At 33.3% G+C, this 24714-nt stretch overlaps 1 protein-coding gene across 6 annotated transcripts; it reads right to left on the bottom strand.

Annotated features, from left to right (window-relative positions):
• Positions 1 to 24271, bottom strand: nebu (solute carrier family 2 member nebulosa). Of its 6 annotated transcripts, none has more exons than XR_015072075.1 (4): positions 23966 to 24271; positions 5630 to 5741; positions 1861 to 3618; positions 1 to 561 (listed from the first exon to the last, which is right to left on the bottom strand). XR_015072075.1 is itself a non-coding variant. In XM_085959528.1 (3 exons), exons 2-3 carry the CDS (start codon positions 5721 to 5723, stop codon positions 2279 to 2281), a joined length of 1434 nt encoding a protein of 477 aa, XP_085815654.1. In that variant the 5' UTR covers positions 5724 to 5741; positions 23966 to 24260; the 3' UTR covers positions 136 to 2278. The 6 variants fall into 6 exon arrangements, 2 of the variants coding, with proteins under 2 accessions (XP_085815654.1, XP_085815653.1); XR_015072076.1 differs by having other exon boundaries at positions 12 to 561; positions 1878 to 3618; positions 23966 to 24268; XR_015072074.1 differs by lacking the exon at positions 23966 to 24271 and adding an exon at positions 6315 to 6521 and having other exon boundaries at positions 12 to 561; positions 1878 to 3618.
• Positions 24272 to 24714: the final 443 nt, after the last annotated feature.

Genomic DNA, 24714 nt, shown 5'->3' on the forward strand with positions numbered 1-24714 from the left:
CATAAAGAAATGAGGGTTATGCTACTTGGCTCAGAGCACTTTGGAGGGGTAATGTGCAAAAAATCAACTCATTGTGAAGATTGACAATTTTATTTGAAATATTATTTTATTAAAAATTGAGAATTTTTTTTTATTGACTTATTGAATGGTTTACGTTTAGGGGTTACAGCATTTGGCTGGAATATTTTTTGTCATGTTACAAATGGGTCAAAAATTAGTTTTGAATTATTTTGATATGAAATAATTTTTTGGGAAATATAATACTTGGCCAGTTCGTGTAAGAGTATGTATAAGTCCATTTCCATGAAAATGTCACTTTGGTGAAAAGTAAGGGTCACGACAATTGGCCTGTACGGTGACGATTGTGTTTTCAAATAAAATTACTATTTTAATTTATTACTGACTAATTGTCATAGTTTACATTTTATGTTAACAATTCATATAAAATTTATCAACTACAGGTACCTGTAATTTTACTTACATATTATAAGATTGTCATAATTCATGCTAATCCAAATAATGCAAAAATTCATGACAAAATATCTACTTAAAAATACAATACTACGAGGGTGGGTCAATAAGTCCTTAGAAAAGCCGACAGGTGGCGCGACTAATACTGTAAGCGGTTTGTTTTCATGCAGCGGCACTACCGATTCAGTATGCTGCGAAGTTTCAATCAGATTGGTCGGGTTGTTGTGTTTCTCGTACATTTAAAAAAAAAATTTGCTTGTGGAAAATGGAAAAATGGAAAATGGAGAAAATTGAGTTTAGAGCTGTTATTAAACATTTTAATATAAAAGGGTTAACAGCAAAGGAAATAAAAAATGAGTTGGATTTAGTTCACGGCATATCTGCTCCTTCACTTGCAACTATTTATAACTGGTTAAATGAATTTAAACGTGGTCGTACATCAACAAAGGATGAACCACGCTCAGGACGTCCTGTAGAGGTGATTACACCAGAAATGATCAATAAAATCCACGATATGGTGTTAAGTGACCGAAGATTAAAGTTGAGTGAGATAATTGAGGTTACAGGGATCTCAAAAGGTAGCGTCATTTCTATTTTACATGACAAATTGGGCATGAAAAATATTTCTGCAAGATGGGTGCCGCGTTTGCTCACAGTCGACAATAAACGCAATAGGGTGGTGGCCTCTAAAGCCCTGTTGTCGCTCATGCAACGCAATCCGGATGAATTTTTTCGTCGCTTTGTGACTGTAGATGAAACATGGGTACACCACTATACTCCCGAGACGAAAGAACAGTCAAAGCAGTGGATTGCAAAGGCAAACCATGTCCAAAGAAGGCGAAAACCGTAAAATCAGCTGGTAAGGTTATGGCTACTGTATTTTGGGATGCACGTGAAATTATTTTCGTTGACTATTTGGAAAAAGGAAAAACAATAACAGGGGATTATTATGCATCTTTATTGGACCAGCTAAAAAACAAAATTGAAGAAAAACGGCCTCATTTAAACAGGAAAAAAATCCTCTTTCATCAGGACAATGCCCGTGTTCACACATGTTTACGATCAATGGCTAAAATTGAAGAATTGAAGTTCGAATTGGTCGACCACCCACCGTATTCGCCAGATTTAGCCCCCAGTGACTTTTTCCTTTTCCCAAACTTAAAAAAATGGCTAAGTGGACAACGTTTTTTTTCAAATGAAGAAGTCATCGATCGGACAAATGCTTATTTTGAGGACCTTCCGAAAACTTATTTTTCTGACGGTTTAAAAAAAATTGAGAAACGTCTAACCAAGTGTATTGAGCTCCAAGGAGATTATGTTGAGAAATAAAAAAAAAATACAAAAATAAAAACTGTTTTAATGCTTTTTTCTAAGGAATTATTGACCCACCCTCGTAGCATTAATACAATGATGTTTTTACAATACGCCGGATAAAACCTTTGTTTTTACTATTACGTTAAATTTAAAATAAGTACATACTGGATAATCTCTATGGGTCGGTATATCGTTGAGGCTGTGAATACCATATTATGCCTCAGCATGAGTGGTATCGCTGTAATAATGTAAATTATGCAATTGTATTTGTGCTTACGATCGTAATATATTATTATATACATTTTTCGTAATATAAAATTTTTGTGGCTACATTATTACTAACAACTGGGGTGATCGACATTTACCGGATGAACGAATTAAGCCAAATTTATATTACAATATTTTGTTATGTACATAAAAATAATCACTCTTCATTCGTGCATTACCTTATTGGATATTATAACGACAAATACAGTCTGGTAAGTCCTTCAGTTTATTTCTTCACCGGCTCTTTGGCCCCGAGCAGTTTTTGAATGTCGTCCAGGCTCTTGCCTTTAGTTTCAGGGACAGCGAAGAAGACGAAGACCGCACCGGCCAGAGTGATGGCGGCGAAGAACCAGTAGGTTCCCCCATCGCCCATCCCTTTCTTCATGTCGACGAAAGTTGTCGTTATTATGAAAGCCAACAACCAATTGAACGTGCCCGCCGTAGAGCTGACTACAGCTTTAATCTCCGGAGTGCACAGTTCTCCGGCCACCATCCACGGAATCGGTCCGAAACCAAGAGAAAATGCCACAATAAATATGCACAGCGCCACCAGAGGTAGCCAAGATATTCTGGCAATCAGATCATCATCGCTGGGTTCTAAATTCTTCAAGTAGAAGAAAACTCCCAGGGCAATTACGCAAATACCCATCACTATCGATGACAGCAGCAATAAGATGCGTCTGCCTAATTTGTCAACGACAATAGTCGATAGCAATGTTGCGACCACTTGCATGACTCCGATGATAATTGAAGCAATTTCAGGCTTAATGTCCGCCCCCGCGTCTTTAAATATGGTATTGGTGTTGAACAGTACGGCGTTGATACCAGAGAATTGCTGGAAGAACATCAGAGCGAAGCAAATTATGACAGCTTTAATTGCCGTGATTTGAGAAAACGATTTAACAATAGACGAAGGATTGGCACGCGAATGGTTCACTTTGTCTTCGATCCGCTTCAGCTCACCGTCACAATCATACTCTGATCCCCTCAATCGGACAAGAGATTTCCGCGCCTCCGCAATGTGGCCCTTCGTGACCAAAAAGTACGGCGTCTCCGGCATGAAGAAAAAGATTCCAGCGAAGACTATTGGAATTATACCGCAGATTATACTCATCACGAAGACGGTCAAGTAGTTTCCTATGATGTATACGAATAATATGCCCACAGTGATCATCAATTGGAAAAAGCTCCCGAGGGTGCCCCGGATGCTATCCTGGGCGATCTCTCCATTGTAAGTTGGCGCCGTGACGCAAAACGCTCCGCCGGCGACTCCCGCGATGAATCTCCCGGCCAGAAGCATGGGGTAGTTGATCGCCCAGATTATCAGTACCCAGCCGAGAACGAACAGCGGGGCCAGCAGGAGCATGGTTCTCCGCCTGCCGAGGATGTCCATGATGATGCCGATCGGAAAGCAGACAAAAGCCGCTCCTAGGGTGGCGAGGGAGCTGACCCACGCGTTGTTGTCATCCGTGATCAGGAAGCCGTATTCGTTGCCGGTCGTTATTTTTGGGCCAGCTGGTGCCGACCATCCTAATATAGTTCCCGTAGCGAGTGCTCCCAATGTCGCTGTAAAAGATTAAGAAAACATCGTAAAGCATAAACCTAAAAGATGAATCCGAATTAAACTATTTAATGCAACAAAAGACGAAGCCAAAAAACTCAACCCAAGATTATTTAGGATTTAAAACTAAATAAAATTTTGACAATTTCATTTTTATTTAATTAAATATAAATAAAACAATATTTGAGGGCAAATGAAAATATATAAATAAATGAGGTAAAATTAATTTTAAAGTGAATGCAAAAACGGTTCAAAGCCGAATGGTCCTCTGTTAAAATATTAATGAGATGAATATATCAAATGGAACTATGAACTTTATACTAAAAAAATGATTTAAATTTAATTGATTTGAATCAGGTTAGATATTTCTTGCATACATTATACATTAAGATAAAGCAACCCCTAATAATATGTATATCAGAGGTCATCCATAAATGATGCCACACAATTTTGGTGTTTTATTTTTAACCCCCTCCCTCACCCTATATCATCACACTTCATCAGAATAATGTTCTCACGGATAGTTTATTCACAAAAAAATACACTGTGTACATCATAGGAAACTACTTGACAGTTAGTATACAAAGTATTAAATTTTGATCTTTTAGTTTTTAATTTTAATTTAGTAACATTACCATATTGTGCACACTATTCACAATATAAATTTATGATTGTAAAGACTGATTTCAACTAGAGTAATATCACGAATACCTTTTTCAGTTGCGAGAAATGATTTTTGGGACATATTTATTAAGGATTTTGACACATTTCAGCGATAGACCCAGGGCTTATCTTAACAAATGCTAGATCAAATTGGAGCATTCGCGCGAGGCCCCAGTGTGAGGGGTGCAGGACGAGATTTTCATATTCCTATTCAAAAAGAGTTACCCTATTGGCAGTGCCAATATTAAATTAAATTTTCATTATTTTTATAATATTGTAATTTGACAAATTAATTGCCGATGATAATATTGTGAATTAAATTGACAACCAACTTGTCTCTTGTTGTCTCATTGTTTATGTTTTTTAAGAGTGCGAGCCCTGACTGTGTCCAATTGGCCTAATACCAGGCTTGTGTAGACTACCATTAAACGACTGCAGGGTTCATTAAACATTATTCATTGATTGGAAAACAAATCTAATTTACAAAGACTTGTTTCGACTGTTAATAATCATTGAATTGTTTTAAATGGATATATAAAAATTAATATTTTGCACTTCCCACCACCGTAATTAGGTTATATGTAAATTGTGCATATTCAGTGCCATCTCAAAATACAAAGCCTGAGCATATATTTTTGCACAAGCATATAGCATTGAGATGAAAAAATTACACGTTGTTCATGGAGCATTGCAGACAATACTTAATGTTCCAACTTTATTAAATTCTAACCTAACCTAATCTAACAAATAATCCAGTATATCGGCTATTTTCAAAATTTGTTTGCCGTTGGCTTCCTGTAAGCCAACAAGAACCGTGTTTTATTTAGACATGAATTTTATCTCAGTACTATAGGACCCAAAGATGTTGGACGGTCTTTAATATACGACCATTTATTTCCGATACAACATTACACGGTGAAGTGTGATACAGCAAACTGCATACGTACAAATTTCCGGACACGCCATAATTACTGCTAAATGTCCTAAAGCCCTCTCAACTTATTAAATAAGAACAGATTGGGTTTCGAAGCCCGTCAGGTCTTTGGCTGCAGGGAGCTTAAACCGCCACTACTAAGACATGATAAAAACTACTTATGACAGGATGTAGATACTGAAGTTCTGACAATTTTGGATTGACTAATCACAAAAGATCGAGGGTGTTAAGAATTGCAGGGAAATGGTTTTGAATAGACTTCGATATAGGCAGATGCTGGATGAAGCCAATATCCACATTGGGTTATAGTGTCAGGTAGAATTTATTTTTTTATTATATGAAATCCTTCTCTAAGTATTTTTTTAGGCTTTCCATTACGTCATAATCATTAGCACAAGTGGATAAGTAATATTTTTTACCGGACAGCGCTGCAATGTATTGAGGTAGCTTTCTTCCAGGATATCCATTGCTGACCAGCTGCTGTTGGGATATTCCAATTGGTGGATTCTCCATATCTGTCTCCCTCGGGTCCTGAAATACAAGTAATTCATGGAAATTGTAATATACCAAGAGATGTTTGTGAGATGGTAGCTCATATGTGATATCTTTTAAATAATTTACACCACGATTCTAGGAATTGTCGGGTAATTGATTCAGTAATATATCTGTATGTAACCCTCAACCTGTTTAATTAGTTAAATCCAAGCTTTCACATTATTGTCCTGACAAAAAACTGTAAAATGATAATTAAACACATGAAAAACTGACTTTGAAGGTATGTTAACATCTTTCAGCTGTCATCTAGACAGTGTAGTCAGAGTTATTTCCTGATAACTTGGATTTCAAGCGTATAATCTTATAAAACATCTTTCTAAACAATCTCAACAGATTTATCAAAACACAACGCCTTCATTCATTATATTGTTAATGCCTCGCCCTATTTTGTGCGATAGTTTGATGTGAAATAAGTAGTAATTAGAATGGTACACTATTTTTCACCGTTCTAATTACAATGACACAGCAAGAAACGTATGTTTTTCGCTTATCAAAGTACAGAAATGAAATACTATATTACAAATAATATAAATATTATTCAATAAATACCAAATAATGCGAAACCGATCCATAATTTATTGGTACACAAGGTATTAGCGGTCTTTCTTCGTGTTGTTCCATTATTTTTCACTTTCTTTGTTATAAAGCCTAGAGTTTTATTATCACGTAGATAATAGCCTGTATACACATAATTAGTAATTTTCATTATTAAAATATATCACTATTGTTATGACATCTGTGATAATAATTTGACTGATCAATAATGTTGCCACTTTTATAATAGTTCTGTGTGATTATTTATACTAGGTCCATTACGTAACATTTTTGTCTAAATAATATTAAAAATTAGTGCAACATAATACAGGTATAAATGATTTTACTTCCCTGAAGTTAAATTTCTACGATTATTTAACAATTTTAGATTTTCACAAAGAGGTTATTGAATTAATTTCCCGACTTTTTAAAGAAAACCGTAATGTGAAGTATTATTCATAGATGTCATTTTATTTTATTTGAAAAATAAGATTGTATTATTTTTTATCAATATCTTTATAAAATAATAATCATAATTCATAAGGATCGTCAAGAAACGCATAGATAATAATTATACGTAAAAAGCAACGTGTTATTAGCTATGAAATTAATTGCAGGTTTAAACTGTCGTCGTTGCCAAAAAAACACGAGTCTTTAGTTCGATTTTAAATAAAAAATATAAAATCTTTCATGTGGTAGGTATTTGTCCTACCTACTTATAAAGAATGAAAGAAAATAATTTTAATTTGTCAGATAAGTAATAAGTATGTAGCCACGTCATGTCAAATTACATCACCCCCAGTAAAATTTAAATGATCATTTTATGGATTTGGTTAGATTCTTTTTTGTTTGCTATTTTACTATTATCTCAAACGCATATTGCGAAAAAGCATTTTATACAGTACCTACCCAGGTATCTAACATGTAACACGAACTCAGGGTAAGAGACATCCAAAAAATATGAGTAGCGCAACGTGGCATGGAAAGGTGCATGTTGGTCATAACGCGGAAATAACACAAAAGAAAGCAATGGATAAGGAAGCCGTCAAGAAAACGCGATGTGATAGAGGCCGCTAAGCAGATAAATGGCAATGGCTGGAATGTCGCTCGACGAGTGGATAATTGCTGGTCAAATTCCATCATACAGTGGTACCCGCTGGATAGACGAACTCACAAAGTTCGGTGGATGTACGTGGCAGCGAAGAACTAGAGGATGATTATAAAGGAAGGAACTAGGGGAGGCCTTCATCCAGCAGTTAATCGTCCTCGGCTGGTGTTGATGACAGTATTTTACATGGGGTGCGATGTAACAACACTAATAATAAATATTATGTAGGTATAAAAACACCCGCTATACTATAGAGGGTGTTATAATACCTATATAATATTTAGGGGTAGTCAAACTGATCCCAACCGCCCACTATTAGGCGTTCCAGCTTTCATGGTGGGCGGCAGGGGTTTTAAAAACATTTTCGTTATGTTTTCATAAAATTCCCAGTGACAAATTAAATTTCAGCTCGTTGTCAGCTATTTTGATACAAATATCATATGACTAGCGATGGCACTTATCGCCTATTGAAGGGAAACTACGGTCGGTCCTTACAACCGACGCAATCTTTCGGAATTTTTAAAAATAATTATTTACGGGCATCGTGACAATTCGTACCCTTCTATAGGACATTAGCCTTGGCACATGCTATCAATTTCTTAAATAAAACCGTTTTCATATATTTTTTGGCACTTACACCCTTTTAAGATTCCGGTATTTAATTATTATTATTGCTATTATGGGGTAGGTACGGGTAGACAATAAAAAACTTAACTAACTAAAAACTTCCGACCACTTGTGAACCATCTCAGCCCATCACCACATTGATTTGTTTTTTAGTACATAGAAAGCCAATTAAAGAAGTCTCAAGGTTTGAACTAAACCAATCGCACGCATTGTGAATGATATTAAATTTATATTAAATGATAAACTTGAATGGGTAGTGGGTACCAATGTACCATAATATGACCGCGTCAAGCCGTTCACTATTAATTATTGCATAGCAAAGTAATGAACCTTTCAAGGCAACTTCGCAAACCTTTACAACGGACGCTGTGTTTGGTCATGACATGACAGTGAAATTTTCCAATATAACGGACACCTATAACCTTGATTCAGTGAAAACATACGTTTGAACTAGACATTGTGAAAAAAGAGGATTCTTGGCGGGAAAATCGGTACAGAAAATAATATACCAGTTTGTTCGTGATGTATACATGCATATATATCAGGTTAGTACCGCTAGGACAGTGTTTCCCAATATTTTTCAGGAGACGAAAACTTTTAAAATTATAAAAAAATTCGCAGTACACTGAAGAATACCATATACATATACACTACTCTTTTTTCGGAGAATATATTGGGAAAAAAGACTACCTAACAAACATTCCTCGTAAACAAGATCCATTAATATGACATCCACTCTGTGGAGATCCATATGATCCGTAACTCATTCGCTGCTGACTAGATAATGATTTTTAATTACCACCTTTCAAATGCACGTTAATTACATCGATCGGCCGCCTGGTCATTACGCGCCAGGTGCGTCTTCAGCGTCCAAAGTATTAAGGAGCGAAAATTTTAATTTAACATACATAATTTGAAAACATCTCATGTATATCTATACACTAAAAAAAATCTTTTTGTAGAAAAAAAACATCCTACACCCGACAGGACTTGAACCTGCATCCACTGGATTCGCGCGAGTGTGCTTTTACAATTAAACTAAGTGCATCCTACTTAATTACGACGATTTAAACTACTAGTTGTTACATGAAATGCTTATCTAATTGCGTTATAATATTGGCTATCGGTTTTAGTAAGTATATAAAATTAAGGTAAGTACCTATCAATTTAATTCCATAATAATTAATAACCGACGTCACGGATCACTCCATTATTTAGTTTTTTACGTAGATACTTAGACTTGATAATAATAATTTAATAAACTATTTCTTTTGTTTAACGAAGACACAAGATTTGAGAATGTAACATTCTATATATTGAACATACATAATTTGAAAACATCCCATGCATATACATACTAGGAAAAATATTTTTGTAGAAAAAAATATACGATACCAGACGGGACTTGAACCTGTATCCGCTGGATTTCAAATTATGTATGTTCAATATAATATACTTATAGAATGTTACATTCTCAAATCTTTTGTCTTATTCGTTGGATAAAAGAAATAGTTTAATAAATGTTTATTTACTTTTAGTTGTTTGGTCACACAATGTGCACAACTGTGTGCGGTTAGGGTGAAAATGACTGACTTAAAATCAAATTGCATCAGGTATCAGTACCTAATTTAGGTAGATGAAGTTTGTATAATTTTTTAAATGCACAAAATATAATTATATACGAGTAATGCAACGATCGCATGTGAATTACAAAAGCACAAATAAAATGATTGATTAAATTTCAATAACCGCACGAAAAATTTGAGATTGAAAATTTTATTGACAATCACGTGCGATCATGACACAAGAAAAACGATCTCCTTTGAATGTATGCGTGAAACATTTAATCCGATTGCGATCATCGCATAATTAAAATAACCAGTAGCGGGTTTAGGGACTCAGAGGTACTGACTGATTTTGAGTCCTCCCCATCCAGGATAAACAATAAAATAAAACGTAAAAAATAAAAAAATGTATTGACCTGATCGGCGGATCCCCTTCTAAAAGAGAAGAGGCGATATGACAGCGAGTCGCAGTCAAAGCCTCAGTAAAATCATTAAAAAAAATGTATTTCTACCACAGAAAAGAAAATAATTATTTCTGAGTTCCTTGATTTCTACCCTTGTTCTTCCCTATCCTATTACTGAGGATGACAGTGATGACGCATTAATATTAGTGGCTTATTTTTTTGTGTACACGTACATATCTATCGAATTTATATTATGGGTAATATTATTTTTAATTCAATTTATGAGAAATATTATGTATTTTTAAGATGTTGGTACCTACTTTTATCGTATACTCGTAACGTAACATAGTAATAATTGTATGTCTGATTTGAATTGTTCCGATGCCCCCTTTTTCTTATCTGATGAATCGATTGCGTCAAAGAAAACCGTTGCTGAAAGTAACTCATTCCGAATGATGATTTAGAAAAAAATATTTTTGATAATTTATTATTTTTTTATTTTGAGAATCCTTTAATAGTAGAATATATATATACCTCACATAAAAATAGATCAATTTAATGATAATAACTTATATTATGTAAATGTAATATACATATGTAGTAACATATAAATAAATAGATAATACAATATGTAATATATATATATATTATATATTTAGAATATATTAAGTACCTAAATCATTTTCATCCTTGAGCCGGAGTGCAAAGTTATGAAGCGTATACTCTAATACAGGTAAATTCGCTCCTGGTCATATTTCAGAACGACTTGATCGTTAAAATAATGTACTTATAGATGTGTTGTGTCTATCTATCTCCAAGTTTTATTATCTTTGAAATGTCACTAAAAATCAATTAAGTAAGTAATATTTTCTTTGTTAGGTTAGGTTATCAAAATAAATATAATAGATTTTTTTATGTTGTTATATCAGCTGGTGTATCTATTATTATTTATCAACTATAGGTATTTCATCTTTCTTTTGATAAGGTTATTTGATTTTTATGAATTCACCATTTAGCATCGACGGTCAAATGAAAATATCTCGGTGTTCAATAAATAGTTTTTAAAAAAATATTATTATTTTCATGTTAATCACATATTTGTAAGAGACAATATTTATTTTGATAGAATAGTAAACTAATGTAGAATACCTACTGAGATTTCAACTACCTACCTATATACCATTTGTAAACTATGTTCTACCTATATACTTACTATGTTTTTATACCTATGTTTTTATACTTTGTCTTTTATGCGTCGGCTAGACGGCAGCGACTTTCCCATGCGGTATATTTTGTGCAAAAATATAGAACACTTTTCGGTTTGCGCGAGCTACAGTTTTCTCGTCCATAATATAGGTACACGGGCTTCCCGATACAAACCGGTTTGCGCAGGTAAACTTGCGGTAAAGCTGAGCGTCTAGCCGGCACTTTAGATGGTAGGAACTTTTTTTTAGTAGGGAGAAGAAATAGATCGGTTAAGTTCAATCTTATGACATTCTAAAGGTTGTGATCGAGAAATCTCGAAATATAATCAAAAAAGGCCAATCTAGAATTTAGATACATTGAGAAATTGTCATTACCCTAAGGTGCTTAATGAAAATTTAATAAAAAAATACAGTTATAGTAGATCTGACGTCTCAACTTACATTGTGTAGGTGCATTTTTTGTTAAATTTAACGTTACATTTTTATGGCCGGAAGAGGTAATTTCGTAATCATGACGACTTCTCGAGAATTTTCTAAAAATCAAAAAAGAACCAATCTCGAATTCTCGAGAAAAAAATATGATTAATTTCGAGAGATCTCGAAAAATGAAAAAGTCTGCATAGAGAGGTTAATTGTGCAGAAAGATGCTTGTTATAAATAAACTTATTTACATAATATGTTACGTTCTAGAATACTTATAGTTATTTTGGTATGCATAAATAATTATTTGGTGTCTGTATTTGTACATACTTACTGTTTTTCTTATTTTTTTCATGGCCAATAATAAATACCATTTTGTTTAGTGTTCTTACGGGTTTCCTATTTCATTGTTTAGTCGTTTAGTGTTTCGTAAGGGTTTTGGAGGTAAATATCGTAGAGAAATTATTCAAATTACTCTCAGTTGGTGGTAAACTTAGAAGTTTTCGAACATGCGCGAGAATAAATCGATTTTTTTCATGTTGGCACATTTCTTTCGCAAGTCATTGACTTCAGCTGCCGTGTATCATGATTGATATTGTAGAAGAACCGAAACTTGGACCGGTTTTTAAAGTTCCAACGGGCCCTGTCTACATTAATTTTCTGAGCTTTCTCTTCAAGAAACATTCCACATTGTCTGGCCGGTTTATTCCTGCTGACATTGAAAATTGCCGTTGGCAGGGCTGGAGTTATAGGGTATCCATTGGCAATTTATACACTGTGGGCTGCGATTAAAATTCAATAAATAAAATACGCTGGATTCGAGCGAATCCTCCGTCTAACAAGAACGTGAAATTAATTATTTTCATTCCTCATAGCTGCAATACACGGAAGCTGCACACCATTGTATACATAGAGGAAAATAATGTAGAGGAAAAATTAAAAGATAAACGAATGTGTTGCCATAAAGACAATCATAACAAGTGGTTGGCATATTAAATAGTTTAAATCCATATAAATGCAATAATTATTAATAAAATTATTGAATTACTTAACATTTCCCATACGTCATCGCAACCTTTTATGTATAATGCTATAAATAAATTGTATTTAGTTTAAATTTAGCATGTGTATTAATTTATTATTCAAAGCGTACGTAAATAAATTATATTATGTAATTAAGTATTGTATGTAATAAATAATAATATATACCTAGGCATTACATTTTAGTATCGGCATATCGTAATATAATACCCCTACACCTCCATTGTTACTCGTACTACCATGCCAGTCAGGGAACGCAGAATTAATGGGAACTGGCTTGTCCTACTGGGTGTGGTCTAGAGATCTTGAGTGTATAAACTTAAACGCGTGTTAAGGGCGGACGTGCTCAGCGTGGGTCAAAATGGAGCTTTTTTTCTATTTTCAAAGCATGATCCTGGACATACCTTAAATGTTGTAGATAATCTATTTATATAATTTTGAAGCCTTATTATCCTTTATATTTATTTTAAACATTTGATGACTGCATAAAGTATTTTTATTACATAAAATAGTATTATTTTAAACCTCTCGCTCTAATGTTTTAGAATATAGTCATATTTCAGTAAATAAATGTGCAGTGGTGTTAAAATTTTTTATATTTATTATTTTTTAAACGCATTTATAAAACCATCAGTATAATTTATATCGACATTATTATAGTGAAATATTTACGATAAAAATTATATTGATAATCTCTGTGATCCCAAATTTGACAAGAATTAGGCATTTTATAATTCAAAAAATGGGCAAGATTAACACATTTGAAGATAATTATAAATATACTAATTCTAAGCTATGTTTTTACCCATTCAAGTGTGATAAACATCCAACGAATAATGATTGCTTTATAATAATTATTGACTTAAGAATAAGGTAGTGTTTTTTTGAAATATGCCATTTCTTTTGGCATTCCCCAGTGGTTAAGCTACAACATACGGCCGTAGCCATAAATTGACAAACTATAATTGAAGTAGGGAGTAAAATTATGTTAACGTGCGTGTTTGAACATGTACCTAACCGATTTTTTTAAACGATACATGTTCAAACACGCGCGTGTTTTGCATAGGGACGTCACTGTGACAGTGAATCCATCATTCGAGTCATCTGGTTGCCCATCAATTTGCCTAAGCCCTAGAATAACGAAGTCGATAATAACTCGCATCGGGCACAAAAAAATGATTATTTCACTTGACGCCACCTTGATCACACATACACTGACAATATACCTACGTAGGAACATTCCTTTCAAATTTTTCTTTATCATTCAACAGACAGTTGAACAACAAAAATCACCACGTGAGAACACGGCTTAACAGTACTTATATAAAAAAATGTGTTATTTTTTAATCGACAGACAGTAATTTGTATAAAAATGAAACATCAGGTAAACAGCCGTATTCATAAAATTACTATGAAATATTTTATAATAATTAATATATGTACTTACATACTCCAAACATTATTTTTTGCAGTAATTTTGAAAATTGAATATGATTAGTAGTTTGGAACGAAATGGCGACCCTCTAAAAATGCGGCATCTTGCATCTTCGAAAGGACTTGCATGCACATAATAATTATCGCGCAGGGCATCCCAACAGTAAAATGCCTTCCATATTATACAATAATTTGTCTACCAGACTACATATTATAATGAGTTTAAAAATTGTAAAATAATGCGTAACTTATATTTATTATGGTTGGAGGGCGTAATTGCAGCGTTTGTCAGAAATTCTTATGTAAATTTATCATGCATACACGATGCTACATGAAAATATTTTCCATTGAAAACTTCCGTCATAATATGTACCTACATATTATTTTTCCCGCAAAAGTGACGGTAAAATCCATGACAACATTATGAATTTCCATTAAAACCTCATTATTTTATAACATTCCAATTAAATATAATACTTATTATGGAATTATTGAACCCCAGAAACCAGTGGAGAAGGGCTCCACCCACACCGTTTAGATTCGACATAAATAAAGCACACTAAACTTTGTCAGTCAAACTTATTTGTTTTCAATGAACTAAGGATACAATTTTGCAGATGGTGCTGGTTTGTTTAAAGCCTGTCTAAACCAAATCATAATAGTTTAAGTATGCTATGGGCGATCCGAAAAAATAGTGCACACTTTTTCAGTCATATTTGTATGTTTTTGTTGAATTGAACAACACCATAATATGTTATATGTATATTACATATTATGGTGTTGGTTAGTCTTTTAAAATAAAATTCATTATGCCCTGCCTAACCAAACCGTAATCGATAAAAATATTGTTCTATCTATAAAATATCTTAAATTAAGTATGGTTTAATGGCATAATTACAGATATTTATAGACAGAAGAATATTTTTGACTATTATGTACTATGGCTTATAGGCCATCCGAGGACTGAAACCGTATGCGTTTTTGAACCGTGTGCCATACTAAAGCTTATCTTTTCTGTTCATAGAAATATTATATTTACACAAAGTATATTATAAGCATCTAGTCGTATCCGTTTATACCATACACTTATACTTACAAATTTAGTGAAAATATATTTGCAGTATGGCACATGGATCTAAACCGCATACGGTTTCAGTCCATGGATGGCCTCTTAGATTAGGCATGAATTAAATGCATTTTAAAACACAACAAACACTATCTACACATTGTAGTCTTAGTTCAATGAAGGAAAATACGTTTGACCGATAAAGCTTAGTGTGCATTATTTATGTCAGATCTTAACAGTCTACTTCCACCCTTCGCCACTGCCAGAAACCAACCCATTATAATAAATTCTAGACTTTTTTCAGACACAGCAGCCTTCGGTGATTGAGGTAATCACGAAGATGCGTTTTACGTGGCTGGGACATGTGTTCCGGATGCCGCCAAAGAATGCGACACTTCGTACCCTTGTGGCACAGCCTCAAGGATTCCGTCGTCGTGACCGGCCCTCCTTCACCCTGCAGCGGTGCTATAAAAGCGATCTACGCGCTGCAGGTCTGGGATGGCGGGAGGCGCAAGAGTTGGCGATGAATCAAGGGAAGTGGCGCGAACTTGTGATTGCCCTATGCTCCAATCCTGGGTCGTGACAGGGTGAAAGAAGGAGAAGAAGACTTTTTTACCCACATCCATCGCAATTAGGGTGATAAATTTAACCGAATAAATAACCTATCGAAACAATTATTACTTTCTGAGATGTTATTTTTCACTCATATAGCAAAGCCTAAAACCTTTGCGCATAATATTGTTGTCATGACTGCACTTTTACGTATAATTTTATGTCGTCAGTGAGTTTTTGAAATTCCATAGAATTAGTGTGTCGTTATTAGTGTTTACCTATTCATAAGTAGTAATATCGTATTATCTTCTTATTTCCCGTAAGTATACCTGACAAGTGTGCTTTTTTCTCCGATCTCCACATTCTACCTCTTTTCGAAAGTCACCCTTCGCCATTGGCTTCGAGAGACGCAATGGTTTGACCCAGACTGATGATGACTATATTACTAATGATATTTATTATGAAGAAACAATTAAATTAATACCCACGTACATACGCTTATATAAATATATTGTAATTTAATAGCATTTATTATTGACAACATGAAAGGCACTGTTCCGCTTTTTATGCGAGAGGCTCGTCGAGGTTATTGACTCATTGATTTAGCGATGGAAAGTGTACAATTTAAAATATAACTGTTCATTGGTGGCGGTTTATTCAAAAAGCGCAAAAGGTGCCTGCTTCAAAGAACGTCTTGCAAACAGAGACTTCTGAAAATTCAGTTGACTACATTTTTGGCGTGTCGCCAGGGTGTGGAAAATAACAGCCTACCAAGACAAAATTACATTGTCAGAAATAGTTATCACTAGAGAGGCACTGTTATTATCTTCATTTTTTTTAATGCAATATATTGATGTATTCAGCGCTCGAAATGGCAAATTATGCGAACTGGAGCGCACGATAATGTTCAAAAAATAACACCTTTACATTTTTTCGTTATATAAATCTACCTAGCTCAGATGTTCATATGGAATAACAGTTCTAAAACTTGTAGAGTGCAAAATTTGTTAGCGGCGCAGGCGAAAAACGAGGTTACAACACGTCTTTAATATTATTATTTTTTACCATGAATCCGACAAATTTCGTATTCAAATTTAAATATGCATGTGCTTTTTACTAATTCACGAACTGGACGCAATATTTAATTTTTCCAAGAGGCCGAGCGATAATTTCGGCAATTTCACGAACCGGAGCTGCGTTTCGGTGCGCTCCGGTCCATTTCGAGCCCTGATTGTATGTCAGTTGAAATAAAAGTATGATTATAATTTACAAATAACATATAATATGCACTAGTTTATTCACTATGATAAGGAAAAATTATTATATATCAACTAGTGGAAAATTATTTTGTGCTATTTTACATTAATAATATTTATATTTTCATTATGATAATATTATGCTTTGCGTTTTTGCAGTACAACATAGATCGCCCTCAAGATTTCATGTGTCATATAACGTGAATAATTATATGCATAATAAAATGTGTCAAATATTTGGATCAGGGAACTCAGAAATAATGGGAACTGAATACCTAACGTGTACGGAGAAGCAGGCAACCGATCTCAAGTAAGGAAGAATTCGAGATAAATTTAAACATGTGTCAAGAATACGTCATTCGCCGAATACTGACAACTGCTCTCGGTTTATGCATTGACGCTCGTTTATTACACACACTATTGCACGTCTATAATGCGTGGTTCATTTTCGTAGGACACTCACTCATTCAAAACCGTGCGTCAAAATCTACTGTATTGGTATTAGCCTATCGGAATTCTATTTATTCTCTGTTCTGTAATTTGGATTAATTCTTATATAAATAAGAAGCTGGGGATTTAAAGAAAATAATATATCTATATAATATTGACGATCATCAGTGGCGGGTTTGGAGATAAGACGATCAGACGCACCAACTGATTTTGTGCCCCACACGGCAAAAAAATAAAATAAACATTATTTTTTATTTCTATCGAATTATTTTTCGTAATTTTTTTTACAAATTGGTAGGTAAATATTAAACTAATTTACACGAATATTAAATATAAAAAATATTAAAACCATGAACAGCTTAGTCAAAAATCCCTTCATGACATTAATAATAATTAAACTAAGTAAATTTAAAAAAAATTAATATGACCATAAAATTATATGTAATAATAAAATCGGATCCTCTAACAAATTCACATTTTATAACATTTTTTTTTAATTGTAAATTTATCTTTGACCCAAAATAAATAATATTTTTATTTTTCATGTTTTCAGATAGGTACATCTTTTTTAATGTAAACTGTAAATTATTAAAAAAAATGTCTCAAACTGCAAGCTTTGCATTTTCCAACTAGGTGCCTCTGGTAGGTAGAGACTTCACCTTAAGGGGGATCACATCAAAAGTTGTGATTTCATAGAGACATCTATTACCCGAATTACGAAACACATACATAAAATTGTAATAGAATCTAATTCCAATTATATTCTAATTTAAATTAACCCTCGATGCATCTCAACTAGATGTCACTGTAATTAGAATAATAAGGAAAACAGGACGACACATGAAAGTAATTATTATCAATAAAATAAAACTTCGGACCGTCCTTGCATGAATGCAGGCAGACATTTTTATGTAGACACATTACTCCAAAATCGAACAATGGAAAAGCAGGATTAGTGTTGTCATTATTTCGTATAAAGTTTGTTTATTTATTTTTTAAATTTCGAACTTCTGTTTAATGTTTTTTTCCGTCATATAAAAAAATGTTTTGGATGTGAACTCTACAAAATAAAATGATGATATTTTTTCTATGCAATACATGAAGTAGGTAGACAATGGTAGTATTAGAAAATACATTTAAAAATGTGTATATTATTTGAATTAGTAATACCTCGGTACAATGTTCATAATCATTTTTTTTTTTACTGTAAATCATTGATGAAATCTATCTATATTATGATAACATAATTACGTGTAACTCAGAGATTTTATATTTACAATATCGAATCTAGTTTCACCTACAAAGACATTCTTAGCTGATAACACAGTGTAGCAAAAAAACAATTAATACCAAAGTTTATCGTTTAAATTTTGATTTAAAAATATGAATTCAATTTCCATCAAGCGTCCATTTTCGAACGTACTAATTTTAATAGCAAAATGTTTCAACTGACGGTGTCGATTTTCTTTGACACGCATGACGCAATCGATTTCTTAGAATTTTTTAAAAGGGGCCCTGAAACAGTACAAACCATTCATACATTTATTAAAATATACCAATGTTTTAAAATGATGTACCTAGGTATATTTCTCACAAATTGGGTAATTCCTGCAACTAAAATCAAAATACTTATAAACAGAAAAAATAAACCACTAATATAATTATATGTCATGACTCATGTGTGATGCTGTAATTTTAAAATATAATTATTTAAGTTACAGGATATGATTACAGAAAAGGCTTATCTATATTTGCTAGATACCTACGTTGGTAGTTGAAATTTTCAATTTTCATTTTATTTTTATTGTGAGGACTTCAAAATCGGTCAGTATCTCAGACCTATACGTCCTAAAAACCACCACTTCCTACATACTTTGTTAAAGAGTAAATTACTATGTTCGTTCCGGAGAAAGTGAATCATATGAACATGGCCCCCACAAGGGAGGGGGGGCTGACAGGGTTCTAGCCTAGGGTCCCGGGCTCTGGAGGGGAGCCTGGCGTGGCGGGTCAATCAGATATGTAAGATAAACACACATCACAAATTTGCTCTAATAGTAAAAAAAAAGTTCCCTGCGGTGCTATTTAACGAGGGAGTTATTAACATTTAAAAAATGAGGTTGTAAGATGCAATTTTTGATTGTTTTATGTTGATACTTGACAACTCCATAATTCAAGTACAATTCAAATTACAATTCAATACAATTCAAGCCAAGTACAATTCAAATTCAAGTACAATTCAAAATTAAAAAAAATCGCTAAAAATAAACTGAAGGTCCTTACTTTTAGCTTTAACACAATTTTGAAAACATTCTGTTGTGCGTCACACATGCTATTAAAGGTAGGCCGCCAAAGATCCTAACCGGGGAGCCCGCTTTAAGATGTGGGGGCCATGCGTATGAACTTGCACCGGGTGGGAGTTATATTAAAAGACGTTTTTACGAAGATTGGTTGTTATTCATCCAACCAACTCATCGTTTCTGGCGCTGGGATCATACACACATTAAAAAAAAAACAACATTCATTTTTGTGCCCAACCCATGGTTTGAAAGACGGCCGTTTTATCAACCAGACTAGCGTGAGTGATAACCATGCCGCCCACCTCCTGAAGCGGACCCCCAGGCCAGGATCTTTGGCGGGCCCTTCCTACCTATTGCTAGGATTAAAGGTAGTGTGATGGTTTACAGTAGTGTTTTCCAAATGGTGTTCCAGGTAAAAATTATTTTAATATAAAAGGTATTCAATGTAGTTTTAACGATTTTTTGTATTTTTTAATAAATCCACCTGATATACAATAATCAATAATTGCATTGGAAAACCACATGTTTTAAAATATTAAAACCCTTTAAGTAAACCCCGCAGGCGACTTTTTTACTATTAGAGCAAATTTGTGATTGTAAATCCGCACGCCGGACCCGCAGGCTAGAGCCCTGTCAGCCTCCCCTTTGTGGGGGCCATGGTGATAACTATGTTAAGGGAGAGTGTATTGTGACCAAGGGCACTAGCAACAGAATACAAAGCATGCAATTTATGTTTTAAAGTGTTTTAACATTTTAAATCCAAAGAGAAACCTACAATAAAAAAACTGTTATTTAAATTCATTACACAGAACAGTTCTGTGTTCCCTTGTCTCAGCTTATTATGATTGATGCTATGATTATTTTTTATCAATGCAATGTAGTTTAATAAGTTTTTTGATAGTGTGAAAATGATTGACTTTTACAAAAATGTTAAAATGTGTATAACTTGATAACTTTTCATTTATATCTAATCGAATTTCGGTATGGTTTATACTATACACTATAGAGTATAGCTTGAGCATGGGAATATATTTACACTGAATACATATAACATTTAATTATTATAATGGTCAATTAATAATACAATAATTACACTGATACAAAAAACTCTTGCATATGTAGTGATATTTTATCGTATTATCGTATCAAAACACTATCGCTACATACTAGTTCTGCTAACCACAATAATACATTAGTGATATAATTTACATATGCAATGTTTTTAAATAACTACAAATATTTAACCGCAAGGTAAGTATTATAGAAGGCATATAAAAATGTATTTTAAGGTATAATGATTAGACACATTCTTGCTTACTGCTTTCTACACTATCGAGTCGGTACTAAATAGGGATGTTCGGATCGTGCAAGAATATCGATTCTTGCAATCGATTCCGGTTCAAGTAATAACAAATCAATTCCGTTTTTTAATATATCTAATTTTTAAATAATTATTTTTCATTACAATCATCTACATTAATTACACCATAAAAATCTTTATTTTCTATTGTAATTTAGATATTTTTTCAAATTGTGTTCATAATAATATATTTATTATATATTGTTATAACAGGCCATGAGGCTCGACGACAGTAGTGTAGTGAAGCAGTAGTGTGATCAGTACCTAATATAAGTGAACAATCATAATATAACCCAGGTACTTCGCATGTCGTTTGTTTAACGCGTGCGTGCTACCTGTGCTCCTGTATGGCTGTGAGACATGGCATCTTACTAAGCTTCAAGAGTCACGGCTTTTGAGCTTTGAGAATCGATGTCTCCGCAGAATCTAAACGACCGCGTTACAAATATCCGAGTTCGTGAGCAGACACAACAGCCTTCGGTGATTGAAGTTATCACGAAGAGACGATTCACGTGGCTGGGAATTGTATTCCGGATGCCGCCAAAGAGTGCGGCACTTCGTACCCTTGTGGCACAGCCTCAAGGGTTCCGTCGCCGTGGCCGGCGTCCCTCACCCTGCAGCGATGCTACAAAAGCGACCTACGCGCTGCAGATCTGACATGGCGGGAGGCACAGGAGTTGGCGATGGACCGAGGGAAGTGGCGCCAACTTGTGCTTGCCCTATGCCCCAATGTTGGGACGTGACAGGGTGAAAGAAGAAGAAGAGACTTCGCATATAAATATGTTGTGACCTCACCTTAAATTGAGCGTAGTTATACGCAAAGCAGCTATTTCACACCAACCTCAATCAGAGATAGAAGAACTTTTATATAAAGTGTGTTTTAAATCCACAAAGCCTGTGTATACTGTTTATACTCGTACATTTTTAATGATAGATATTATATAAATATATAATTTTGTGTTATTTTTAAAAAGATAAAAGCATAAAATTTATAAAATTATGGTGTTCTAGCTGTCCAGGCTGTTTTGTGCAAACCCGTTTTTTTAGAACTCTTATTTTTGTAAGAAAAATCTTTATTTTTGCAACTATTTTCTTTAAAAAAAACCTTCTAAGTTATTCAAGTATTATGGGAATTTCAAAGTTCTGAAAATAATTCGAAAAACCTGTAAATTATAAATTAATATTTAGCTGCCTGGCACTAATTTTTACATGAAAAATCTATATATCAAATTATATTATATATTTTATATATAATAAAATGAAAAACATATAATGTAATTGAGAAAATAATGTTTATTAATTGAATGTAGAAAAACACACCTTACACAGTTAGGATTTTAATATTTTTTTTCCGACCATGTCCGATCCTAATAGGATCATATGGGCCTCCACAGAGTAGAGGTTTGTATTAACAGATTTTGTTTTTTACGAGAAATGGATGTCAGCCACTTGCTCAACCTATTAGGTCCATACCCTGACTCACACACAAATTGAAAAACAATATGTGTACTTGCCAGACCCAGGATTCGAACCTGAGACCCACGGCGTGATAGTCCAACGCCTAAGCCGCGCGGCTACCGTTGCTTTATGCAGATCGAAAATGGCATGTTCTGCGATTTGTAAAATCTTTAAAACGCATTTATATGAGATTTTTGTATGACAGCAGCTTGGCTGATTTGTGCAGAACGTAAAACAAACGTGTGAGATTATGGAAATCACAATAACTAATATTTTTCAAAATTGTGGCTTGGCTGCTTTGTGTATAGCTACGCTCAATTTATAACATGAAAGGCCAGCGCCTTATGCACTGGACTACGAGGGCCGCCTTCGAAATGTTTATGCTAAATGGCTATGACTGTCTGAAAATTTTATTCACTGAAAAATATGAATACTTAAATCAAAATAAGCAGTTATGTAATAAAAAATCATTAGTCTTACGATACTTTTTAAAGCTAATTAAAAAATATTATATTTATATGGTATTTCGATTTGATTTTATTATTTTTCAAAGAGAAACGATTAGGTTCATCATTATATTGTAATGAATCGATTGTAATCGTACACCCATAATGCTAAAATGGATAATATACATAATATATATACATATTATATGCATAATAACGTTGGTACACATTGTATAATATTAATATTTTTTGATAACAAGCAAAAAAACCTCTCTATCAATTTAATCCATGTATAAAATGTTGACCACGACAGATTAATATTGTTTTTTTTATACAAATATAATAATCATAGAGCGCGATAAATTGGTTTGAAAAAGGAATGTTATCTGAGAAAGTCACGCGGATTAATATTGAAACATTTTACAAGAGAGTTGTTTGAAATAGCCTACTACAATATTATTAGTTATAATTTGTATATATTTGTTTATTGTACTCGTATATAATTAAATTATGTATCATTTTAAGTTAGAATAGATCAGCATTTAACTGACGAATTATTAGAAAAATTTAATTTACATAAAATGTGTATTCTGAAATATGACACAACAAGGAACCGATAAATAAATACCTATAGATATATACCTAATTAAATTAAAATTATTAATTATTTATGACATTTGAAAAATATAACATAATATTCTATAACATAACTGAATAATAACAATAATATCTATTCCGACTTCTTTTATTCAGTTGACAATGTCACTCTAAGTAAACAAAACCAGCAATACTAATTTTTATTCAATTACGTGAATTGACTATCATATTATAGATAGATAGTTTGATTTATTTTAATTAATATAAGTAAGTACCTATTACTTTCTTATATAATATAATTGACAATAAAATTGTATTTTTTCAAATTGAACGAATTAAAAAAGACAAAATTAAATGAATAATTAAAACTCTTCACTCACCTTATTTTAGTGATAAAAAAATATTCCTTTGAACGAATTGTTAAAAAAAATATATTAATAGATTATAAATCACTTAAAAATGTTATGTGTAAACAATCCTTCACTTAGAGCACTGTAATTCTTATCTTAAATTAAATTTAAAAAAACTGTTCGTATTTATTTAAAAATGTTCTATGTAAAATGTACAAAAAGGTGAGCACAACCAATTTGTCGCAAAGTTTCACTTAATAATTCGCACTCAGTCACTATATAGGATGAGTGAGTGTTCCATACACCTTACGTTTTGATACTGATCGCGATTTCAGTGTCTACCGGCACTAGGTTAGCTGTTGTAAAGCAAAACACTCACTCGACGCTGCGACAGCGGCGATCAAGACACGGTCCGCAATCAATTCGACCGCGTCATACATCAAACGGTTCCATGAATAAACAGAACGGTGACAAAACATAACAGTGATAAATAGAACTATGGCCTTTCAGGAAAAATATAACATTTAATATTGAAATTGTCGTATCTCTATATGTTGTAGGTATAGATTTTTAATAACACAGGTATTCAATACGCCGTAAAAAATCAAATTACTTATATAATTTCTGCATTCCTAATCGCTGGAAAGCCTCAATTAAACGGGACTCAAATCGGTGTTGCCGGCAAGCTAGGTAAATCTCGTCTTAATCAATCTTATTATGTTCAAAATGCTTGGAAGACTAGGTACAACGAAATAATGAGAACATGATTATCAGAACCA

The sequence above is a fragment of the Rhyacophila brunnea genome, unplaced genomic scaffold (assembly GCF_057557595.1).
Source record: "Rhyacophila brunnea isolate RB1 unplaced genomic scaffold, BYU_Rbru_1.0 scaffold_9, whole genome shotgun sequence".
In the NCBI taxonomy this organism is placed as follows: Eukaryota; Metazoa; Arthropoda; class Insecta; order Trichoptera; family Rhyacophilidae; genus Rhyacophila; species Rhyacophila brunnea.